Source organism: Primulina tabacum, chromosome 2 (assembly GCF_025594145.1).
Source record: "Primulina tabacum isolate GXHZ01 chromosome 2, ASM2559414v2, whole genome shotgun sequence".
In the NCBI taxonomy this organism is placed as follows: Eukaryota; Viridiplantae; Streptophyta; class Magnoliopsida; order Lamiales; family Gesneriaceae; genus Primulina; species Primulina tabacum.
The window spans coordinates 5,576,816-5,597,314 of NC_134551.1; the positions used below are offsets into that span (position 1 = coordinate 5,576,816).

The 20,499-nt window shown below is 34.5% G+C and overlaps 2 protein-coding genes across 4 annotated transcripts; both read right to left on the reverse strand.

Annotated features, from left to right (window-relative positions):
• Window positions 1-1,733: 1,733 nt before the first annotated feature.
• Window positions 1,734-14,823, reverse strand: LOC142527564 (ubiquitin C-terminal hydrolase 12-like). 3 transcript variants are annotated; one of them, XM_075632422.1, is made up of 32 exons: window positions 14,677-14,823; window positions 14,239-14,323; window positions 13,865-14,012; window positions 13,501-13,658; window positions 11,598-11,863; window positions 11,268-11,486; window positions 11,061-11,169; window positions 10,857-10,972; window positions 10,271-10,369; window positions 9,470-9,579; window positions 8,658-8,732; window positions 8,342-8,420; window positions 8,117-8,263; window positions 7,944-8,024; window positions 7,744-7,863; window positions 6,875-6,997; window positions 5,952-6,029; window positions 5,755-5,843; window positions 5,565-5,673; window positions 5,383-5,451; window positions 5,161-5,271; window positions 4,879-4,934; window positions 4,579-4,756; window positions 4,326-4,427; window positions 4,163-4,234; window positions 4,008-4,073; window positions 3,582-3,647; window positions 3,158-3,244; window positions 2,866-2,982; window positions 2,646-2,720; window positions 2,441-2,527; window positions 1,734-2,194 (listed from the first exon to the last, which is right to left on the reverse strand). In XM_075632422.1, the coding sequence occupies exons 1-32, from the start codon at window positions 14,704-14,706 to the stop codon at window positions 2,153-2,155; spliced, it is 3,369 nt and encodes a 1,122-aa protein (XP_075488537.1). In that variant the 5' UTR covers window positions 14,707-14,823; the 3' UTR covers window positions 1,734-2,152. The 3 variants fall into 3 exon arrangements, with proteins under 3 accessions (XP_075488537.1, XP_075488530.1, XP_075488522.1); XM_075632415.1 differs by having other exon boundaries at window positions 14,239-14,326; XM_075632407.1 differs by having other exon boundaries at window positions 8,117-8,420; window positions 14,239-14,326.
• Window positions 14,824-15,565: 742 nt separating this feature from the next.
• Window positions 15,566-19,373, reverse strand: LOC142527584 (uncharacterized). The gene is made up of 5 exons (XM_075632432.1): window positions 18,995-19,373; window positions 18,539-18,697; window positions 17,724-17,805; window positions 16,284-16,462; window positions 15,566-15,848 (listed from the first exon to the last, which is right to left on the reverse strand). Exons 1-4 carry the CDS (start codon window positions 19,331-19,333, stop codon window positions 16,317-16,319), a joined length of 726 nt encoding a protein of 241 aa, XP_075488547.1. The 5' UTR covers window positions 19,334-19,373; the 3' UTR covers window positions 15,566-15,848; window positions 16,284-16,316.
• Between the last annotated feature and the right edge of the window lie 1,126 nt (window positions 19,374-20,499).

Here is a 20,499-nt window from a genome sequence, read left to right on the forward strand (position 1 = left end):
GTTCAATAAGTAAATATATTGTGTTAATATATTGGAATTTTTAAAATCCAGCAAACCTTAAACAACCTTGCTAATAAGTAAATCATTTTGTTCGAGTCGTTCAGATTAATTTCCAGTGGTAATTATAAATACACATGGCCCAAATCGGGTATCAGACCCAACAAATCCGAACCTCGATGATACCCGATTTGATGCCGGACAATTTCAAAAGTAAAATACAAATTTTAAATTCCTTTACTCTAGCAAGTAGGGATGACAATTTCCTCCGAATCCGTTGGAAGATTCGATACTCGACCCAAATAAAAGAGGGTATGGAGGGATTTTTAGACCCGATTAAATAATTGGGTAATCGGGTATGGGGATTTTTGGGTTTGGGTATGGAGGCGGGTTTGATATAATCCGACCCACACCCGACCCGAATACCCGTTTAAATTAATATATATATATATATATATATTATATTTATTAAAGATTCATCTTCTCAAATCCAAATAATTTTGTTCAACTAATATAAACTATTTTTAATATTTTGTTATTTTTTCTATAAAGTTTATTTTGCAAATTTTTATCATTAATAATTTTTCTTATTGTTCATTTAAATAATTTTTTAAATATTCATAACTTCAATAAAACAATTTAAATTTGAAAAAATTCAATTGTATATGATAATAGGGTATTTGGGTAGGGTATGGGTATCCGATAATCCGAGGGGTATGGGGATGAAGATGAAATTCAATACCCGATGGGTATGGGGATGGGTATGGGGATGAATTTAATAAATGGGTATGGGGATGGATGTATGAAATCCGACCCATACCCTACCCATTGTCATCCCTACTAACAAGAACGAGTTTTAACACCATTATTTTTTAAAAAAAATTGTGATCTATCCATTTTTTTTGTCCTGCTAAGTTTTAAGCAAAACTCTTTATTGAGGGGCATCTCTAGTTATAAACGATATCTATATTATATATTAGTAAAATATGCACACATATTGTATGTGTTATATTATTATTTTTATTTGATCAAATAATACTAAACAATTAACACGTAATTATTTTCAATTTAGAAGAGTTCGATTTAAAAGGAAAGATTTGTTTAGATTTTTTCTATGTAAAATATGGAGTGACTTGATGAGGTTTTTAGTAGGATAATAAGTGTAATTATGAAATTAAATATTTTGATATCTTCTAAGATAGTTACTCTAGAGTCTCACACTTAATAATATCGTATAGATAATAGTTGAATCTATTCATATATCAAAATTATATATAGATAAATAAATTTTACATTTATATGTATGTTATTTTAGATGTAAAAAAACCATAAGCAAATCAAATATTTGAGAAAAATCTTTTTTAAATATAAAAATAATAATTAAAAAATATATTATATTATACATATGTATCGCTCGTAGGTAAGCTATTGCTAGTGCTCATAAAGCACACTTGTCAGATGTTAAAAAATATTGTGAATATAATTAGTTACATCTATCAAACACGATAAATTATGTGGGAAATATTACATGTAGAACGAGTATCGCGTGTAATTCTCATGCTTTCAAGTAAATACAATGCTCGAATCAAATCAGGCTTTCATAAAATCAAGCGCTAAACGAGCCATGATTATGTAGCAATCATTATGTTATCTTTATAGCAAAAAGCTCCATAGATTTTAGTTTGTACGCACTTTCAAATCTATTGATTTCAAATTTGCACAAAATTAATGTAAAATCTACTTTATATCAAAAGTATTTGCAACATTAACTGTCTCTTGTACATATACCGTCCTCTATAAAAACATGAAATACAATCAAAACAAAAAGATTTTAAATTCGACCAAAGGAAAAAAGCACTTAATGGAGGCCTAACTATAACTATACAACCCCATCAATCGAAATCTAATAATGAAGCACGATAATATCTACCCACCACCCAAAAATAGAAGTACATCTAAGCCTTAAGCTCTTCATCCAATTCCAGTTGAGAAACAAGATAATACTGAAAACAACCCATGATCCCTTGGAGATGAAAAAAAGGAACAAGCATCATGCATCTTTCTGCTTGTTTCCTCCATTGAATATCCACACTTCAAGATATTCACCTTCTTGTTTCGGTAACAAAGTGAGCATATTTTCAGGTGCATTTCCCACTTAATTGTATATTTTCACAGGTTTCTCCAATGTATGGCGGCTCTGTGATGGTCACAAGGGTAAAATATGATATAAGCTTCATATCATAATCTGGGTAATATTATCAGTTTAACGATATGTCGATATCACAATGGGAAAACGTTGAATTAGTTCAAAACTCAAAAAGGTAATTCAGTAATGAACATAAAGTTTCTCTGTAGTTTTGTGTATAGCCTTGAATCATAATAAAACAAAAGGTAAGCGTCAATCATATGAAATCTGTCAGCTATAGCAGTCCGACGAAATTACCTGGCTTGCAGCGTAAGTCCTTTTAGGAGAAGTATCTGAGTGCTCTAACCCCAGGTACTGCTCCCAAGCGCCATAAATGTCTCTCCTCTGGAAGAGAGAAAAACAAAACTTATTAGTCTTGATTTATCATCCAGGAAAAAGTCGAATAATTCACTAACAAAAAATACTGATAATCAAGCAACAAAGACCAGCTTACGAAAATTACCTGAAAACGACTGGATACAATGTCAGAATCCTCGAGATATTCTGGGCGTCCAAGTGACAAAAAGGCAAACTTCCACTGAAGGAAGAAATCCCATTATCAGAAATAGTATTTTAGCAATTGAAAAAACCAAGGGAATTCATTCTCAGAAAAAAAAGGAATGAATATCACATACAATTGTTTAACAAATATCTCTGTAATTCAAGTGTAAAAAAGTGCATACCTTAGAAAACTCATCATCTGGTACCTGCAACCTCTTTTGAATTCGTACTTTAACATTTTCTAATGTTTCACCTTCGTGGATGACAAGAAAGAAGGGTTCCCCAAAATTCGTGACTTGCTGTTCCATATAATGCAAACAAATAATTAAATAGTTGCAAAGTTCAATATCTACATCCATGCATAAGATTGCATATTAGCATCACTCAAGATCATCATTGTCAGAGATCTATGACTCTGTATAGAAACAACCAAACAGCATCATATGGCAATTACTGCAGGATATGATTTAGTACCATTTGATTCTGGGCACTCTCCTTTGTAATATGGTAAACATGGATCAACCGGTCATTGGCCCCGAGGTTCTTCTCTTCTTCTGGAATCTGAAATAGGACAAAATTTAGAAATTACGAACCATAAAAATAAACAAAAAACAATAGGCAATGTCAGTCTTTTCACCAAAGCAGGAAAAAAAACTGCAAAGAGACTTAATACATCTCCAAAAACACACGATTTTGGCAGGTTTTTCAAAAGAGTTGTGCTTGAGTAATCAGACATTGTTCATAATTCATCTGCTAAATAATACTGAATAACTCATCTTCAATGTTGCAGGCTAAGCTTCAACTTTGAAAGTTAAAAATAGGATTCACAGCAGTGCAGGCAACTGCACAAATAAAATGTGAAAACAAAATAGTTAGAGATTTTGAGATGTGAATTTACCTCCTCAGCACGTAGTGTCCAGTACTGGTCATTTATATTCTCGATTTTCTCACTGATAGGAAAGATCTGCAAAATGAAGAAAGCGGAACCCGGAATAAATTCAAAGGATACATAAATTCAGAAAAACAATAAAATCAATGTGATATTAAGAATTCCAGAAAATTAGTGACTGGAACATCTATTCAAGCCAACGCAAATCAAGGACAACTTTCTAAACAGAATTTCAGGTGATATTAAGAATTCCAGAAAATTAGTGACTGGAACATCTATTCAAGCCAACGCAAATCAAGGACAACTTTCTAAACAGAATTTCAGGAACCATACAAGGGTCAGATCAGTTGTTAAAAAATATCTTGACTAGTTTATGATAAAGATGCAAAAACTTTTCTAAACAAGTCATTGCAAATATCAGGGTAGATGAATTACCTTGTAAATCTTGTGATAAAAAACTTCAAGCAACCTAAGTTCTGCACTTGGATGAGACAATTCTACCTATGATTGGATGCAGAAGATGTGAGATCCCATCAATATAGTGCCGCTACAAAAACAAATATTATGCAGAGGCAATCTTTGACAACCACCTTTGTTTTAATCTCGTTGAGAACATCTCCAACAGTGCTTTGTTTTGGTAATCTAATATTAAGAATTAAAGCCTGAAAAAGACAATGTAGTAAAGTTTAATGATTTTATAAAACCTAAGAAGACAAATGACTTTATCAGTAAGGAGCACAGCAATAGCAGCACCTCATCCTTTGTTGCGTGGTGGAAGGCGACTTTCAGAGTTTTCAGACATTGTAATTCTGGAAGAGGGATGTCCAGCACTTCATAATAGAGTGTATCAGAGACCTACCACGAGAAATCAAATACCATCGATCCATTAACAATAACAAAAACACCCAGTCTAAGTGTCTAACCAGTCTCAAAATCCCCAGCAGCACCACCACCCCCTCAAAAAAATATATATACAAGTGGGCAGAATAGTTTACTGCTGAGCTACCTGATTGTAGTGAACCAGCATGTCTAGCAAATGGTCCACTGATCTATATTTGATAGGATTGGGCTTTGGTTGCTGAGAGTAGCAATTATGAGAAGTAAGCCGAATTTTAGACCGGTCATCCAAGCCGAGGTGCTTGGCCACTCTTTCCACAACATCATCATAAGTGTGATTCTTTGCTCTGTCGATTTAAGCCAAACATGATAATAGTTATAATAATTCTATCTGAAGCTTTCAAGGAATAAATCAAAATATTTAAATTTGCAGTCACAACTGTCAATACAATGGCCTAAAAAAACTTACAAATCCAGGGAAAAATCATCTTCCTTGGGTCTCTCCAAAGCTCGAAAATGAACAACCTGCAGAAGGGTAAATATATAATGAAATTAGCTCAAGCAAAAAGTAACTACAGATTGCAGTAGAATACTTCTCTCAGAAGGGGAAGAGGAGAGGAAGTAGCTTTTCAGAAACACTGCATAGCGCAGAAGCAGCAGAACAGAATGAAAATTCAACGCACATAAATTGTGCCACCCTGTGTGTTGCAATCAATAAATAAAATTTTCGACTAAAATGTAAAAAATTGACCTGGCGATTCTTCACATATTCCAAAAACATTGGAACTTCAGGAAATCTGATGTTCTCTTGACCTTCGGAGAGAGGTCCTTTTTGGAAGCAAATAATGTCCCCATCTTCAATCTAGGGAGAATATATGGAGGAAAAAAGAGTGAGAAAATAACAGCCATAACAACAATAAAAAAAACAGAACCCAATTGAGTAAAAAAATCACTAGCGTACAACATAAAATACCTGACTAAACCGAAATGAAGCTCTTTTATCAAGGCGTTCACACATAACAGATGGCTCGTATTTAATTTCCTAGAGACATTGCAACCAACAACATTAGTTGTGCAGTATAATTCAATACTATTAAATGGCAAAAGGCAAAGCATATGACCAATGGCACAGAGTAAATAGAAGACCAGAAATACCTCAAAGAGTTCAATCTCTACATCAGGAGCCAATGCAGCCAATTCATTTAATTTTGTCAGGATATCAATTGGTTTGCTGTAGCTTTTCACAAAAAGTCTCCCGACATATCTGAAAATTGTGGTAATCAACTTAAATTGGCACCCATAATGAAACAAAAATTACAAACAACATATACATTCAAATAAATACCGAAGCTCTTCTTTTTCAGGGTCATAAAACTTGAAGAACAGCAGTATGTCATCCTTGAGTTTTTCTGGTGGAGGAACAGGATGTAAACCCTATAATTCATCAACGGAAATGCACGTAAAATAGGAACAACAAATATCCTTCAATGTTCACATTCAAATGCCAGCAATCGAGGTCATAAAATGTTGTAAAAAAGATACCAATCCATCCTTTATTTCCAAAAGCAACTTCAACTCTGCATTGTGGGCCTTACTGGAAACTTCCCTCAATGCTCCCACCTGTACAACATAATTGTGAAAACGCTGAATAATATTTTAGAGGATTGACAAAAAAAGGAAAGTGGAATTAAGTATCTTACAGAGTGTTTGTCTCACGGAAATAGATGAAACATGGTAAAATTAAATGTAAACTAGTAATAAAAACCATCTCCGACATGTATCGCATATCAAGGCAGTGATGGCATCCACATGGGTATGAGGAATAGTTGAACAAGAATTCAAGCCATCAAAATCAAAAAGCTGAAACAGGACTTTTCAAAGCCTTCACACGTGCATAATGCTCTTCATTCTATAAGATATATTCAGGTGGCATCACTTTGATGAATTAGGGTAAGCAACAGGGAGAGATGTAGGTTGCGTCTTTGCATACAAAGAAGGCAACGAAAATAGAACATTATCATTGATGAACTATAATTGTGGAAAGTGAGGGTAATTTGTGAATTAAGAGACAGTCAAAAGCAGAAAGAGAATAGTTTGCTGTCCTTCCATCAGACTAAAGGAATATCGTTTGGACATCTAGAACACAATTCAAGGTAGATTTTATAAGTAATTCAACCGTTTGTGATTTTAAGTATTCACAGGGGTGGATAATTTGGTTGCCGTTTCAGGTAACATTGACTGGTAGAGTTTGATGACTTCACCCAGATAATTTCTAAGCAAAACTTACACATTGGGACTGATCCATTTAGCTCCGCTAAAATTGGATTTTGATCATATCATACACGTATCTCACAATTTAAAGTCCTTAATTCACTCAACATATTATCACACTGAATTCTCAGAAAGGATTTTCTCTGTGATTTTATTAAGTGGTAAAATGGAAAATAAATTGTATTGATATTTACAGTTTGTGCCTCCTCCTGTGGCGTCAATGGCCTGTTTGGGCGATAAGTATGGTTCTGCCTTTTGGCCCAAATCCAGAAGCGCTGGACTTGAACTGGTACACCAAATTCTTTAGCAACTTCCTCCTTCAAATTAACATCAGATCATTAGCACTGTTCTATTATATAAATATATTGACAATAGTAAAGTAGGTATGCAAAATGTAAGAAAAAAGTGGAAAAAAAAAACAATTAATACACTGGCAGTCTCATTTCAGGATCATAAAAGTTATTGCAGCTTTATAAGTAAACACATAAAAGGTTGAGAATTGAAGCTGCAAAATTCCTCAAAGAAGTTACAAACTCAATCTATATTTGCTGATTGTGGACTTGTGGTTAGCTCTGACAAGGAGTGCCGAGAACAAACATGTCAAGATGCATTTCAAATTACTGTAGAAATTAGAATGGCATGAACATTATAGCATGGTGTTTTCTTTTTCCATATTTTCACCAGCCGATAGAGAAATAGCATCCCACAACAAATTGTGTGTGCGACCCTGTGTTTCTAAAAAGCGGTGAGATTATCCTTCGCTCAACTGAATTCCACAGATCTCGCTTGGGTTCGTCTATATTTCCATCCTGTCAATCAAGGCTTATCTTTGAATTCAAATCATGGAGGTACTAATACTAATGAACGAAATCACCTCAGTTTATGTAATCTTTCGTAGACCCCTCCCTCAAGGTTTACAGAAAGTAAGAGTGCAACCACATATGCTAATGCTATATGCCCGTCTAAAAGCTTTAATTGCACCCAAATATTCATTTTCAAAAGTTTTAAAAGAAATAGATCACAATAATAAACTTTTCAATATATTGAACATGAGAAAAGGTACCTTGAAAAGGTTAAATGGCAATTGTTTCTGAATTCGAAAGTCACGGACTTTATCATGGTCAACAAGATCAAAATATATATCCTTTCCAATCTGTTCCTTCAAATCCTCATCACGAGCAACCTGCAAACATGAATAAGTTGCTTCAACAACCCATCCCTATAAATGCCACAATCAATTTTACTTCAGAATGAAAATATAACCTTGACGATAGTATAAAGGTGGGCCTGAGCTTTATATCTTTTCTTGTCCTCCTTTTCTTCTTGTTCTTTTTTCAGCCTTATCTGGGGAAAGTACAGTATGACATGTTTATGATACACTTACACGGAACGATGATTCATCGAGACAAATCCGTGTTCACGAAAGAAAAAATTACCCTCAGATGTTCAGCAATATCCTTTTCATCCACGTCACAAATTATTTTATCCTTGTCACTCGCTCGTACATACACCAGCATGTATGCGTTTGAGTACTTTGTAAATTTGAATGGAGTGTTATTGTATCCAGGATTTGTCTGTGGCAACTGGAGGACAAAAGTGAAGATAAGAAACAGATCAGACAGGGAAAGCAAGACATTGAAATAAAGAGAGAGAAATATCACCTCTTCTTCACCACCATATTGCTCCTCCAATGCTTTCTTCACATCTTCCTTGGTGACCCTCTCATCATCAAATTTGTACCTATGAGGAGAATCACCATGCAGTCTCAAATCTCAATATCTAAAAATTTTATCATACTAAAGAGAGTGTCGTCATCTAGCAACTTAGACAAGGTGAAACGATGGATGAATTACAAAAATTGCACATAAGTTGTGTCCATATACTAAATAAAGATGGAAAAGTGGTGGGTGGGGGTGTGTGTGTGTGGGCGCAGGGGTGGGGTGGGGTGGGAAAAATTTTCACGAGCGCGTGCAGTACCATTGATCGGAGAGTGTCGGCCTCATGAAAGCATGATAATGTCCACCATGCACTCCGCCACTATGAACCAAAACACTGTTGGGAGGAAAAAAGTGAGAAGGAAAGGTAAGTAAGGCCAAGTTCAAAATCCAAACAAGTAACAGCCTAATAATTGTAGCTAATGTCATGGACGACCTTGCCAGGGCCTAGTCACACACGAGCCAAAAATACAGAATTATCATTTTCAAAGATCAGCAATATGACCATTTGATGCCATACCTGACAAGTTATCAACTAATGTAATTACATTTTTCACTCTAAAAGGATATGATATCAATACTAAAAAGGTAAAATATCTTTAAAAGTCGTACATAAAGATGCAACACCAAGGTTGGGAAAGTCTTTACTGACACACCAAACGATATACTAATCAATAAGGCTGCTCCAAAATGTTTACCAGATATGGCTATTGAATAGAAGAATAAACTATAAATCATTTTACACAAAACTCGTGGCTACGATCTATAACCAAAGGCTATAATGGACTAGGTAGTAGGTAATGGAGGTCATTAACCAGTAACTCCAACTCAAATTCAAGTTGGAATTGCCAACAAACAAAAAAAATCTACAGGCAGCAAGGACAAGCAATGAGAAACTGAGACATCATGCAATACAGTTCATGTAAGGAGAAGGCCGACATTTATAGAGTTTCAAACATTCCTCAAGCCAAGTAAGCAGTTGCAGTTGATACCCACAATAAAAGAGAAAGCTAAAAGGTTGAAAACATAGATAAGGTTAGTCAGATAGATAAAACACAAAGGAAGCACAACCACCTATGAAGCATGTAGAGGTTTTGTATGCTCCTATCTGCTTCTGGAGACAAATACTTTCCGTTATCTCTATCAAGATCAAGTTCCAATGGAAACTCATAGCGGTCATTTATCTGCAACCATGAAGTAATTTTTCCGAAGTTGCGTACAAGGCAGGCATCATGTCAAGGAAAAATTTAAAATCAAATCAATCCAAAGTTATGTAATTATATCATCAGTCATCTAATAGACAACAAATTAAAATAACATCTATGAGATAAAAAAAGAGAAACTTCTGACAAAGCTTGTTTCTCAGAGAAAATCTGCCTCAAAAAAAATGTAAAAAGGAGGAAAAACCATATGGTCAAACTACATTCACACAAATCGCATCAACATGACATTGGATAGTAAGATTTAGACAGCATCAACCATGGATGCGAAGTATAACAGTCATTTGAAATTACTTTGGGAAAATATAGTGACACCAGCCACCAGCACAACCAGGAAATTGAGGCTGAAATAGTATTGTAATATAATACTCGATGGAGGGAGGGAGAGATCGGGGATCAATCAATGAGTAGAGTCAAGGACATAACTACTGAACACGAAATTAACTTGACAACCGACAACTGTTCATGTCCCTCTTAGATGAATTTCATGGATGAAGCCAATAATTGTACACATAACATAAGAGGTAAACAAGACAATACTGTATGAAGAAAACACAAGCAACAAATTTTACCCTAAAAACTAAAAACAAGCAAAAGATAATCATATAAACACTAATAAAACAAAAATGAAACTTCAAAATTTATATTCGCTAACCTTAACCATTGTATCCCTCATGAAATCATACTCAAAACGCTTTAACTGAAGCTGCAGAACTGGAGGAAAGTCAATGAACAACACCCCCTTCTTGGCATCCTAATGTTCAAAAAATATTTTCAGCTCGTTTTTTAGCAAGAGAAAACGATTTTAGAGATAAATTATGTACAAATAACATAGTTGATCGAGTTTCAGAATAAACATAAACCTCGAATAAATGTTCATTAGATAAGCATACGGTTCATTATACTTTTTCAACAACCATCCATGATTGGTATGTCCCCAATTAAAAATCATCCTGCTGGAAAAAAAAATTCAAACAGCATAACAGAAGATTTCTCTAAAGAAACATAATTTCGAGACACCCTCTAATTTATAAGCACCAAGTCAACTTTCCAACTCCTCTTTATAACACTGTTAAAAATTTAATTTAATTTCAATTTCTCAGCAAGCCAACATCAATTCTGTGGGTCTTGATCATGCTTCAGCTCAATACAACCTACTATTCATCCTTATAGTCCCGGACAACAAAAGATAAATAGTAACATTTATGGATTAGACATTTATCAATCAGATCAGCAAAAACCTGCAAACCATGCTCTTCAGCATGGTACTTGTTATCTCCTTCCAACCGTTCAACTTCAACATACTTGTCAAAGGAAGCATAAACATCCTTACATCCTTTTACATCAAGTTGAAGGTCTGCCACAAATACAATAACATGTAATAAACAATGAATTTTGTGGTCTACACTAAAAGATAAAGAGCTACTCTAAGAAACAGATTATACCATAAAATGATTCCTTTCGTGTGGATTTGAAGTCTACATTGATACATTCAATGTAATTCATATGGTGCCCTTCAAACAACTTTTGTATAGTCCCCTCAACAACAGTTCCCTGTTCCAGTAAAACAACTATATCTACATCATACCTTTTTATAGATAGTACATCAGAAAATAAAAATCTAGAAAGGTGGTCACATCAGATCCACTTACCTTCATCTTGTCTTCAAGCTTTTCGCATAAAACTCGGTTAAACTCTTGCACATCATGCTGCATGAAGGAATCATGTGTATCCCATCCAAAAGATTTAGTTAATTCTTTGGTAGCCACACTGGTGTCATTGTATTGTAGCTTATAGAATAAGCTCTGTAATGCCAAGGGGATGCTCCCTGTGGGGTCGTCATTCTCTGTTGTTGGCATATGGTATACAGCCTGATATAACATCATTCAGGTGAGGCTTATTAAGACTCCCCTAATAACAAGCCCATTCATTTAAGAAACATGGAAATCAGAACTAGATAAATGATAAAATTCTATTAACACCTTTCTAAAGTAAGGAATATGGTACAAAGTCTGGAGAAGAGAGTTCATGTAACAAGTTGCTCCCTGGTTCTTCAATCCAACATGGCCTGTCTCTTTCTTTGAGTCATAGGACCAGTAATCAATGACCTTACGAACAGCAACATCAGCCTCAATAACACAAGTATCATTCACAAGGTATCCCTTGTTCGGATCATAGAGCTCACTAAGCGGCATGAAAGATGTGAAACCCCAATCACTCTCCCTTTTATTGAACTGGTGTTGTGTGTCTGTGATACCCACAAACAAGGATTGGTTCACAAAAATCATAACTCAGGCAGAAAATGCTTTGTTCCAGAGGAAAATTGAATCAATATTGATGTTCCATGGTATAACAACCGAGCAAATAATTCAAAGAAATACTTAACCAACAAGTAATGTCAATTCTAAAGTAAGAAATTATTTTACAGTTTTCTTTTCAAGAATTCCAATCCAAACAGGATTTCTATTTTAACTTTGTTTGAAAATATTTGCTCCTTTGGTAAGAGTTCTCCGATTGGTTGACGGAGATAGAAAGCCATCCAAGGGGTTTCTATATGGGGGAGCTTCTTCGAGCTAAATAAAATATCAAAGTGGCCCTTAACAATGTCAAATCAAATTATCAACCTATCATAGTGATTCGTGAGCCAAAAATGAAGGATAGACTTGATACATCATTGCATACCACAGCCTTTTTGTTGAATCCCTATTTCTACTACAAAGATAGTTCTATTGCTCTTTATAGAGAGGTCGCGGCAGGGATTTTTGAATGCATGGATACAATTATTAACAAGGAATTTGCAAAATATAGAGATAAGACTGGGTTATTTGGGAAAGCATTGGCTGCAAATGCATGTGAAAAAATGACGATACATTTGATCCATGTACATGTTGGAGTACCTGCGGTGCTCACACACCCAACTTGGTAAGAGTGGCATTGAGGATTCTTTCATTAATTACAAGTTCATCTGGGTGTGAAAGAAATTGGAGTGCATTTGAAGGAGTAAGTTTAAACTTTAATTAAAATAAATTATTAATTTTTAAAGTGTATGTTCATATTCCTAACTATACTAATTACTTTCTCGGGTTTTTTTTATATTCATACAAAGAAAAGAAATAGGTTGGATGTCCATAGGTTGAACAATCTACTATTTGTCCAATTTAATGCAAGATTGTTTAACAAGCAAAAAAGAGAGAAAGAAAAGAACGTCGACGTCCTTCTTGAAAAAGATGCTTCAAATGCACAAGGTTGGATTGTGGATGGTGGGGAAGAAAATGAAGTTGAACCAGGTTCGGGGCTCACTGGGCAATTAGTTGATGAAGCAACTGGGGCAGATGAAAATCTACAACCCCGAAGAAGCTCTAGAGTTAGAGAACTTTACGAGAATGATTTTGAATCTGAAGAAGAAGATCAAAATGATGATATTGATTTTGTGTCCGATGAAGAACAAGTTGTTGAAAATTTCGGAGAAAAAGAAGTGGAGTAAATTTGTGATGACACATAAATTATTTTATTGTGAATTTTGAAAGAAATCTGAATTCTTTCTTATTTTATTGAGTTGGGAATATTTTGAACGTATTTTAAATTTGATGTTATTGTATTGAAGTTATGGTACATGATTTATTATGTTTTGATATCGTAGAATCCGATTAGCGGCGCCTAGTCCCCCGCCTATGCGGTCTAGGCATTAGGCGCTGGGCTGGCGCCCGACTAACGCCAAGCGAATTTTAGACTAATAAAATAAAATTCACAATGAAAACAATCAATTACTAAAAAACTACATGAACAATCATATACAGAAGTATGCGAGAGTGCTTGTTTGTATGTGAGTGGAAAATACACAATAGCCCGCAAAAAGACAGATGAACGGGTAATCATCATAAATACCTTTTTTCATCGTATATCTGTTATGCACCTGATTAACTACAGCCAGGCTAAATTGTGCATATCTATTCCACCCATATGGCAAGTTTGCTGAGTCAGCAACATCTAAATACATCGACAAGTAATCAACGTTATTTCCTTTTGGGAAAATAAGCACGCGCCTGCAAAAACCAATGCATGTCAAAAGGCAACAAGGACATTTAATGAATGCATAGCAACATAAACACGAAATCTAGTTTTAAAGTGCATAGCGACAGAGATCTAAAGAATCATTCTTCTATTACGTCTAGACCAGCAAGATAAATTTTCTTCTAAACATGAACCAATATAAAAGGAGAGAGATAGTAGCATTTCAGCTATTAAATACCATTTATATCCCCCAACAACGAAGACATCAGAATAAAGCTTCTTCACATTCAATCGAGAGAAGTTCTCTATGGTCCACGTGTAGCGAGATGCCTGAGGTTCATCATTTGCCTGGTTTTCCACAGTTTCAGCATTGTCCGCTGGTGCCACTGGGAAAGTGAAAGCGCTTAAGATATACATACAACAAAACACCATGAAATTCACTTTGGTTAAACCACATACTGAAATCTGAAAAACCCAATAACCACATGCAGCATGTCGGAATGAAAGTAAAAAGAAAAAATCTCACTAAAAATAAAGAAAAAACCCGGAAACAACTTAATAAAAAGCAAACCGACAGATAGCAAAACCGCGAGCACTGATGGAAAAGATCACCTTCCATGGGCTGAGGACCTTCAAGTAAAGGCTGGGGACCTTCGACCAAATCAGAGTGCGGTACCAGCATCTCTTCATCTTCCTGCTGCTACAGTTTCACGAGAAGAAAATAAAATAACACGCCTGATCCAATAACCCAAGCCATTTTCCCAATTTAAAACATCAATAAAAAGATTAAATTCGATTGTTGAACTCGATAAAATTGAAGTCAATCACTTAAAAACCTCCCTTCCCAGTCACTCAAAACCCTAGTCGATCACAACCATTCAGGCCCCATAGACCAGCACGAAAAGCAAAAGAAAAAAGAACAAATTGAGAATTATTATCACAGATTACAAAATAGAAAATTGCATGCGCGCACACATAACACAACGGCGTTGAAAATTGAAAATGAGACTTGATGAGAAACGGAAGCGAAGAAGAAGAGAGCGGAGTTACATGCAACGGCTGAGGAGTCAACATCGTCATATCTGAATAGATTGTATCTGCTCGATCGGTGAATCAGCGAGAAATCGATTATGTTCGACAGAGGTGGAAGATTGGAAGAAGAATGGAGAACAGGAAGAGCATTTTCGGTTATTATTTTATTATAACTAAATGTTTGGGTCTCCAATTTCTTAAATAATATTAAAAAAATTATTTTAAAAAATTCAATTTTTTGAATCATAAAATTTAAATCCTACACATTGTATTTACGAATATATATATATATATATTACATCATCAGAAAACTAAAATCTAGTTAAAAGAAGAGAGTTTTAAATATATGAGTATAAAAAATCTTGTGTGCATTAAATATTATATCTTTAACAAAATAAAATAGAATTAGAAATTAGTATTTTTGGTCAAGCAAAAATTTGTGTAAGCCAATCTCACGGGTCGTATTTTGTAAGACAAATCTCTTATTTTGGTTATCCATAAAAAAATATCATTTTTAAAGTATTACTTTTTATACTAAGAGTATTACTTTTTATTGTGAATATCGATAAAACTGACATGTCTCCCATATAAAAATTCGTGATACCATCTCACAAGAGACCTACTTTAATTTCATTTTGTTAAAACTGATACATTTAAGACTAATTGATGGATGATTTGAGTTTTAAAATTAAATGTATTAATTTATTTTACACAACACTCATGACTTCTCATCATTTTTTTTAGAAAAATAATAGTACAATACTAATATACATAAATAAATATTAATATATGAGCTTCATATTATATATTAACAATAACAAACACTTCGAATTTTTTTCTAATTTATAAATCTTTCACTTGATATTTAAAAAAATGATACTTTCCGTCCACGATAAAACAATGTATGTAATCTCGATTTTCAATTTGAAAAAAATTAAATAGTTGTTGACATGATAAGTTATATTTAAATAAAAACAGCCTTAAAAACAAATTCCACATAAGCACGATCAAGAGTTTTGTTTTAGTGAAAAGTTTCAATCGTCTTCTGTCACCTGCCATTGTGTTCGGATAAATTAGATAAAGACGCCGTGAGTTCTACGAGTCATAGTCGATTTCTCGAACTCAGATGGATCGTGGATCTGTGCCGCTCAACGAAAGGCATCATTGGAACCAGAGCATGATACAAAGCACTGCAAACAAGAATATTTACTGTTTAGCTCGCCCATGATGAGGAGATAGCAGTAACCACAAGGTTCAAGATGGCAAAAAAAGTTAACCAGACTTGGAGGGGAAAATTGAAGTAGAAATTATAGAAAACAGGATAAATTCAAATCTTTCGATGAAGATCGAATTTATGTCGATTACATTTACCAACGTCAAAATTCCAAAAGAATTTTTCAGATTAAACTAACACACGGGCATCTCCCAGTAAACTTGAATCTTAATCTAAAAAAATAGCAGCAAAGTGCAAGGAAATGTGTAGTTCAAAAAGACAAATTCCATTCGTAATGTTTTGACAATGCATGCTAACTAGAAAATCATCAAGAAAAGTTAAAACTAATGGAGAAGATGAACAACTTCAGATAATACTTTACGTTGAACCGGTATTAAATAATCAAACTTACATGATTGTGATAAAGGAAAGGGTAAAGGCATTGTTACTCATCCCAACCATCTAGTCTTGTCCCGGGGTCATAGTTTGTAAAAAGACGAAACTCATTTCCAAGCTTGCTTGAGTGCTGAGGTCGAAACCCACAAGGACGAAGGCCTAAAAGCTCCGCAGACCTGTCCCTTTGCACCTCACCTACAAAAAAACAAAAAGGGGCAAAGTTAAGCCCAATATTTCCTTTCTGAGTTTTTTTTTAAATCATTGTTACCACTCGAAACCCAGTAGCTGTTCAACTGAGGTTGTTCTAAACAAGCAGAGCATAATGTTAAGTTTTATGTTGAAAGCTGGCAACACTACAACATATTAAAGCAAAGCCTGGAAATTTTATTATTTTGACACGTTATCTAACTAAACTATTATTGACGTCATGTTTAACAGCAGGATATGGCTTGTGATGAATGAATTATTAAAGAATCACAAAATAAACAAATCCTAAATAAAGAGTAGAAGAACAAAAGGCACAAAACTAGCCCAATCATAACATCCCGAAAGAAATGAAAAAATGCGAAAAGGGTTCTGCTCTTGGCAGCACAGGGAAATTTTTGGGAATAGGCTGATCGACCTTTTTTTCAAAACATAGCCCTCCCAATTTATCTGAGGGAGAAGCTGTGGCTAGCCAATCCAATCTCGTTTTATGTAAATAATATTTTTGTTCTAGTTAAGATTATTTTGTCTTGGAGTCATTAATAATTCCTTTCAATTACTTGGTTCTAAATTTTCTATCCAGCGTAGCTTATTTCCCTTACGTTAAGTGTACCTCGGTTATTCCAGTACTAATTATGTTAAGAGTATTAACTTTGACTCAGATTGCAGAGCTTTGATGTGTGCTCTTTTATTATTATTGATCAGTTAGTTCATAAATTATTTTATCATAATGAGGTCAACCATATTTTGCCCAAGCTTCGGAATTCTGGTAATTGCATGGTCGATATATGTAGTTGTTAAAAATATCATACGATTTAATATGAAGGAGATATTTTGATATTTATCACCATGGTGATATACATACTATTTTTTGATTTTGACGCAAATGAAAAATGTAGGTGCTAATATGCCTTTTCTAGGCTGAAATAGGATAATTATAATTTATAGGGTGGAATTAATATTTGATATATTTTTTTGCTAAAACCGGTCAGAGTAAGTACTTAACCGTGGGCTTTTTGAAGTCTGCTATATTTTCCAGTTAGCTTGCATTCGAGAAATTAATTTATTTCTATGTTTCAAAGCAATTTGTATGCCAAGTACAAATATACAATACACAAGGCATAAATGTAGCAGGGAATTTTTTTTTAAAATAAAAAAAAAAACGGAATTTAATCACAAAAGATATAATGTAGAACCAATAAATTAATGTTGTCGAAAAGCAGTAACTAAACTGATCGGAGATAATATATACCTGTAAGTAACAGAATGTAAGATTCATTGGGTCGCAATAGAAACTTGATTGTCTCAGTTACTTTCTCCAAGCACTCCTTGCTCTGACACAAGATTCCAACGTGATGAATGATTTTCCATGTCATAAAGATTAAAGAATTTAAGCTTTAAATTTAATCAGAACAAGTTGAGAAGCAATTTTCATATATGCAGCATAAAAGGTTATTTAATTCCTAAATCTTTGCCTCGGCAGACGGCAATAAAAGATAATCTCAAAATTCCTATTGGTTGCTATTCAGAATTTAAACTCAAGATTCCACATTATTCTCTAATCATAGAATGCATCCGAACAATAGCAAGTGGTGAGCAGAAGACACCATAAAAGTTTCAAGTAGACGGAAATAATGAAAGGAACTATCCATGGTCTTCAAGATGTATTTCATACTAATTAAAAAAACAACAAAAGAATTTTCAGTTCCAACAGATATAGTGCATTTCAGAAAGTAAGTGTATCAAGGTTTAAATCATTAGTCCACACTGTTATTGAAACCAACAAATCTGGCCAGTTAATATTCATCACACAATCAAGACAAAACAGAAACTGATTTGACAAATTATCCACCTTGATGACACTCAAAGTGTCTTGCCATTTATTTTCATGCAAAACAAGGCCATAGGAACATATAGCAGGAAAGTATGGCACCAAAACAAAATACAAGTGAAGCACAAGTAGTCAGTAGAGCTTCAGAATTTAAGCTAGAGAAAACTCTGGTTGAAAATTTGGTTCTCAAACTATTAAGCATCTAGAGATGGAACATTCTCTTGAAAAATAATTACCAGGTAAGGGGGATCTGCAACTACAATTGGAAAGGTGTGCCTCAACAACAGTGGAAGATCCTCGGGCTGGTTGTAATCATAAAATGTGAACTCATCCCCATATTGCTCAAACCTCTGGTCATACTCAAGAAGCTGTGCTGGAACTTGAGGATCAATTTTCTGAACATTCAAGTATAGAAACTGTAAATGACTCAATAAAATTACAAGTAGCTAACACATATTGAACAGAACTATTGGTCGTAGATAAGTTCTAAGTGCTGAAATGCAACATCGTGCTGCACAATTCTGCGTGTCAAAAGATCCTAATTCCGCCCGAGCTCCAGAAGAATTCGAAAATAAGGAAACCCAGTAAATTAACATAACTAAAAAACCAATCTTGAATAAAAAAATCACTTAAGTCCGAAAATACACTCTGATCCCAATCAACTAACTCAAATCTCTCTAAGGCTCGAGTACCTTGAGGTAGGCGTACAGAGTGGGGCAAGCAATGCAAGCAACGGAAGGGGAACGGAGGTTCCGGCAGATGGTAAGAACTTCGCTGGCAATGGTTTCCGCCGTGGAGCGATCATACCAGAATTGGCTGAGCCGCCAGTTCTCCGCCACGAGAGCCACTTCCTCGGCCGCGTCGTCCCCCGACTTAATTTCGCGGTTCTGTTCGGAAAGGAACTCCTTGAGTGCCTCCAGGGCTTGCGAGCTCAGCATTGGAGTATCGTCTTCTTCAGCGTCTATGGAAGCAGCGACGTCGTTTGATGGGCTTTCTAGATTCAATCTAGGGTTTTCCCTCGCGGTCTCCATGATCAAGCTAAGCTGCTACATAGCGTTAGAAACTCCATATTTTCAATATCTTTTAACATAGTACACTGAGTCTTGACAAATGGACGAAACAGAAAATGATAAAATAATATTAAGTTTAATATGACTGTTAAAAATATGATAAATAATAATATTTTGATAAATTGATAAAATCGTTCTTTCAATTTTGTGGCGGTGGTCGGTGGCGGTGGTCGATGGAGGTCGACCGGTCGAAAGCGACGACGACGGCGTGGTCGACGGCGGTGGTCGGTGGTAGCGTCGGCGGTCGGCGACGGTCGGCTGGTGGCGACGGTCGGCGGTGGTCGACGGCTAGCGGCGATGGTCGGCCGGCGGCGGGGTGGTGGTTGTGAGTTTGGATTGAAGAGAAGAGTAAAATTGGAAAAATATGATGGATTAAGAGTGAAATAAATAATCTTAGGGGTTTCACACCTAATATAACCTAATCATTCATATGAGGTCTTGACTTGGTTAAATAAAAAACGTACCAAATATGTGATTAGGTGGGTTAAAAAAAATAAACTCACCTAATCACCCCAACCAAACACAGCGTAATATATTTATATTTTTAAAATTAAAAAATATTTTAACATTTGATACAATAATATTTAATATAAAAATTCTTAAAATATTATATTTTCAGTCATCGGAAAAAAGAAGTGTTTATTTATGTAATTAATTAAATAAATTTATCGATGGATATTTTAAGTAAGTAACATGACCCACGATTATTATAGGATGCTATGCTATGATAATAATTCTAAAAAAAATGTTTTAGATTTAGATTAATAAATAAATAAGAAACTTAAAAAAAACAAATAATGAAGAATCTAAGATGAGTTAGATCGGTCAATTCTCTCAACATTATTTTATGTAGTTTTTTAAAAACTATATAATAAATAATGTGGATATATGTCAGGCTTTTTTTTCCAAAAAAAAAATTATTATTTTAGATCGTCTTCTCATCAAAAATACTGTTGAAAAATATTTAAAATCAATCACTTTTTATCTTATCAAATAAATATATTTGCCGATAAAAAGAAATGATATTCAAATTAAAAGAAAAAACGATTGAAAAATTAGGAAATCGAGGGGAAAAACATGTATGGTCTATCACACCAATTTTTTTCCCCTAATTTTGCAACAATCCT

Excerpts from the sequence above, each read along its gene's own strand:
- LOC142527564 (XM_075632407.1), bottom strand. The coding sequence starts at position 14,706 with ATGACGATGTTGACTCCTCAGCCGTTGCAT. Across the intron at positions 11,864-13,500 it reads CAGATATACGATGAAAAAAG|ACACACAACACCAGTTCAAT; the intron begins GTATTTATGATG and ends TGGGTATCACAG. Across the intron at positions 5,674-5,754 it reads CCTGAAAAAGAAGAGCTTCG|ATATGTCGGGAGACTTTTTG; the intron begins GTATTTATTTGA and ends CACAATTTTCAG.
- LOC142527584 (XM_075632432.1), bottom strand. The coding sequence starts at position 19,333 with ATGGAGACCGCGAGGGAAAACCCTAGATTGAATCTAGAAAGCCCATCA. Across the intron at positions 17,806-18,538 it reads TTGCAGATCCCCCTTACCTG|AGCAAGGAGTGCTTGGAGAA; the intron begins GTAATTATTTTT and ends ATCTTGTGTCAG. Across the intron at positions 16,463-17,723 it reads TTACATTCTGTTACTTACAG|GTGAGGTGCAAAGGGACAGG; the intron begins GTATATATTATC and ends GTTTTTTTGTAG.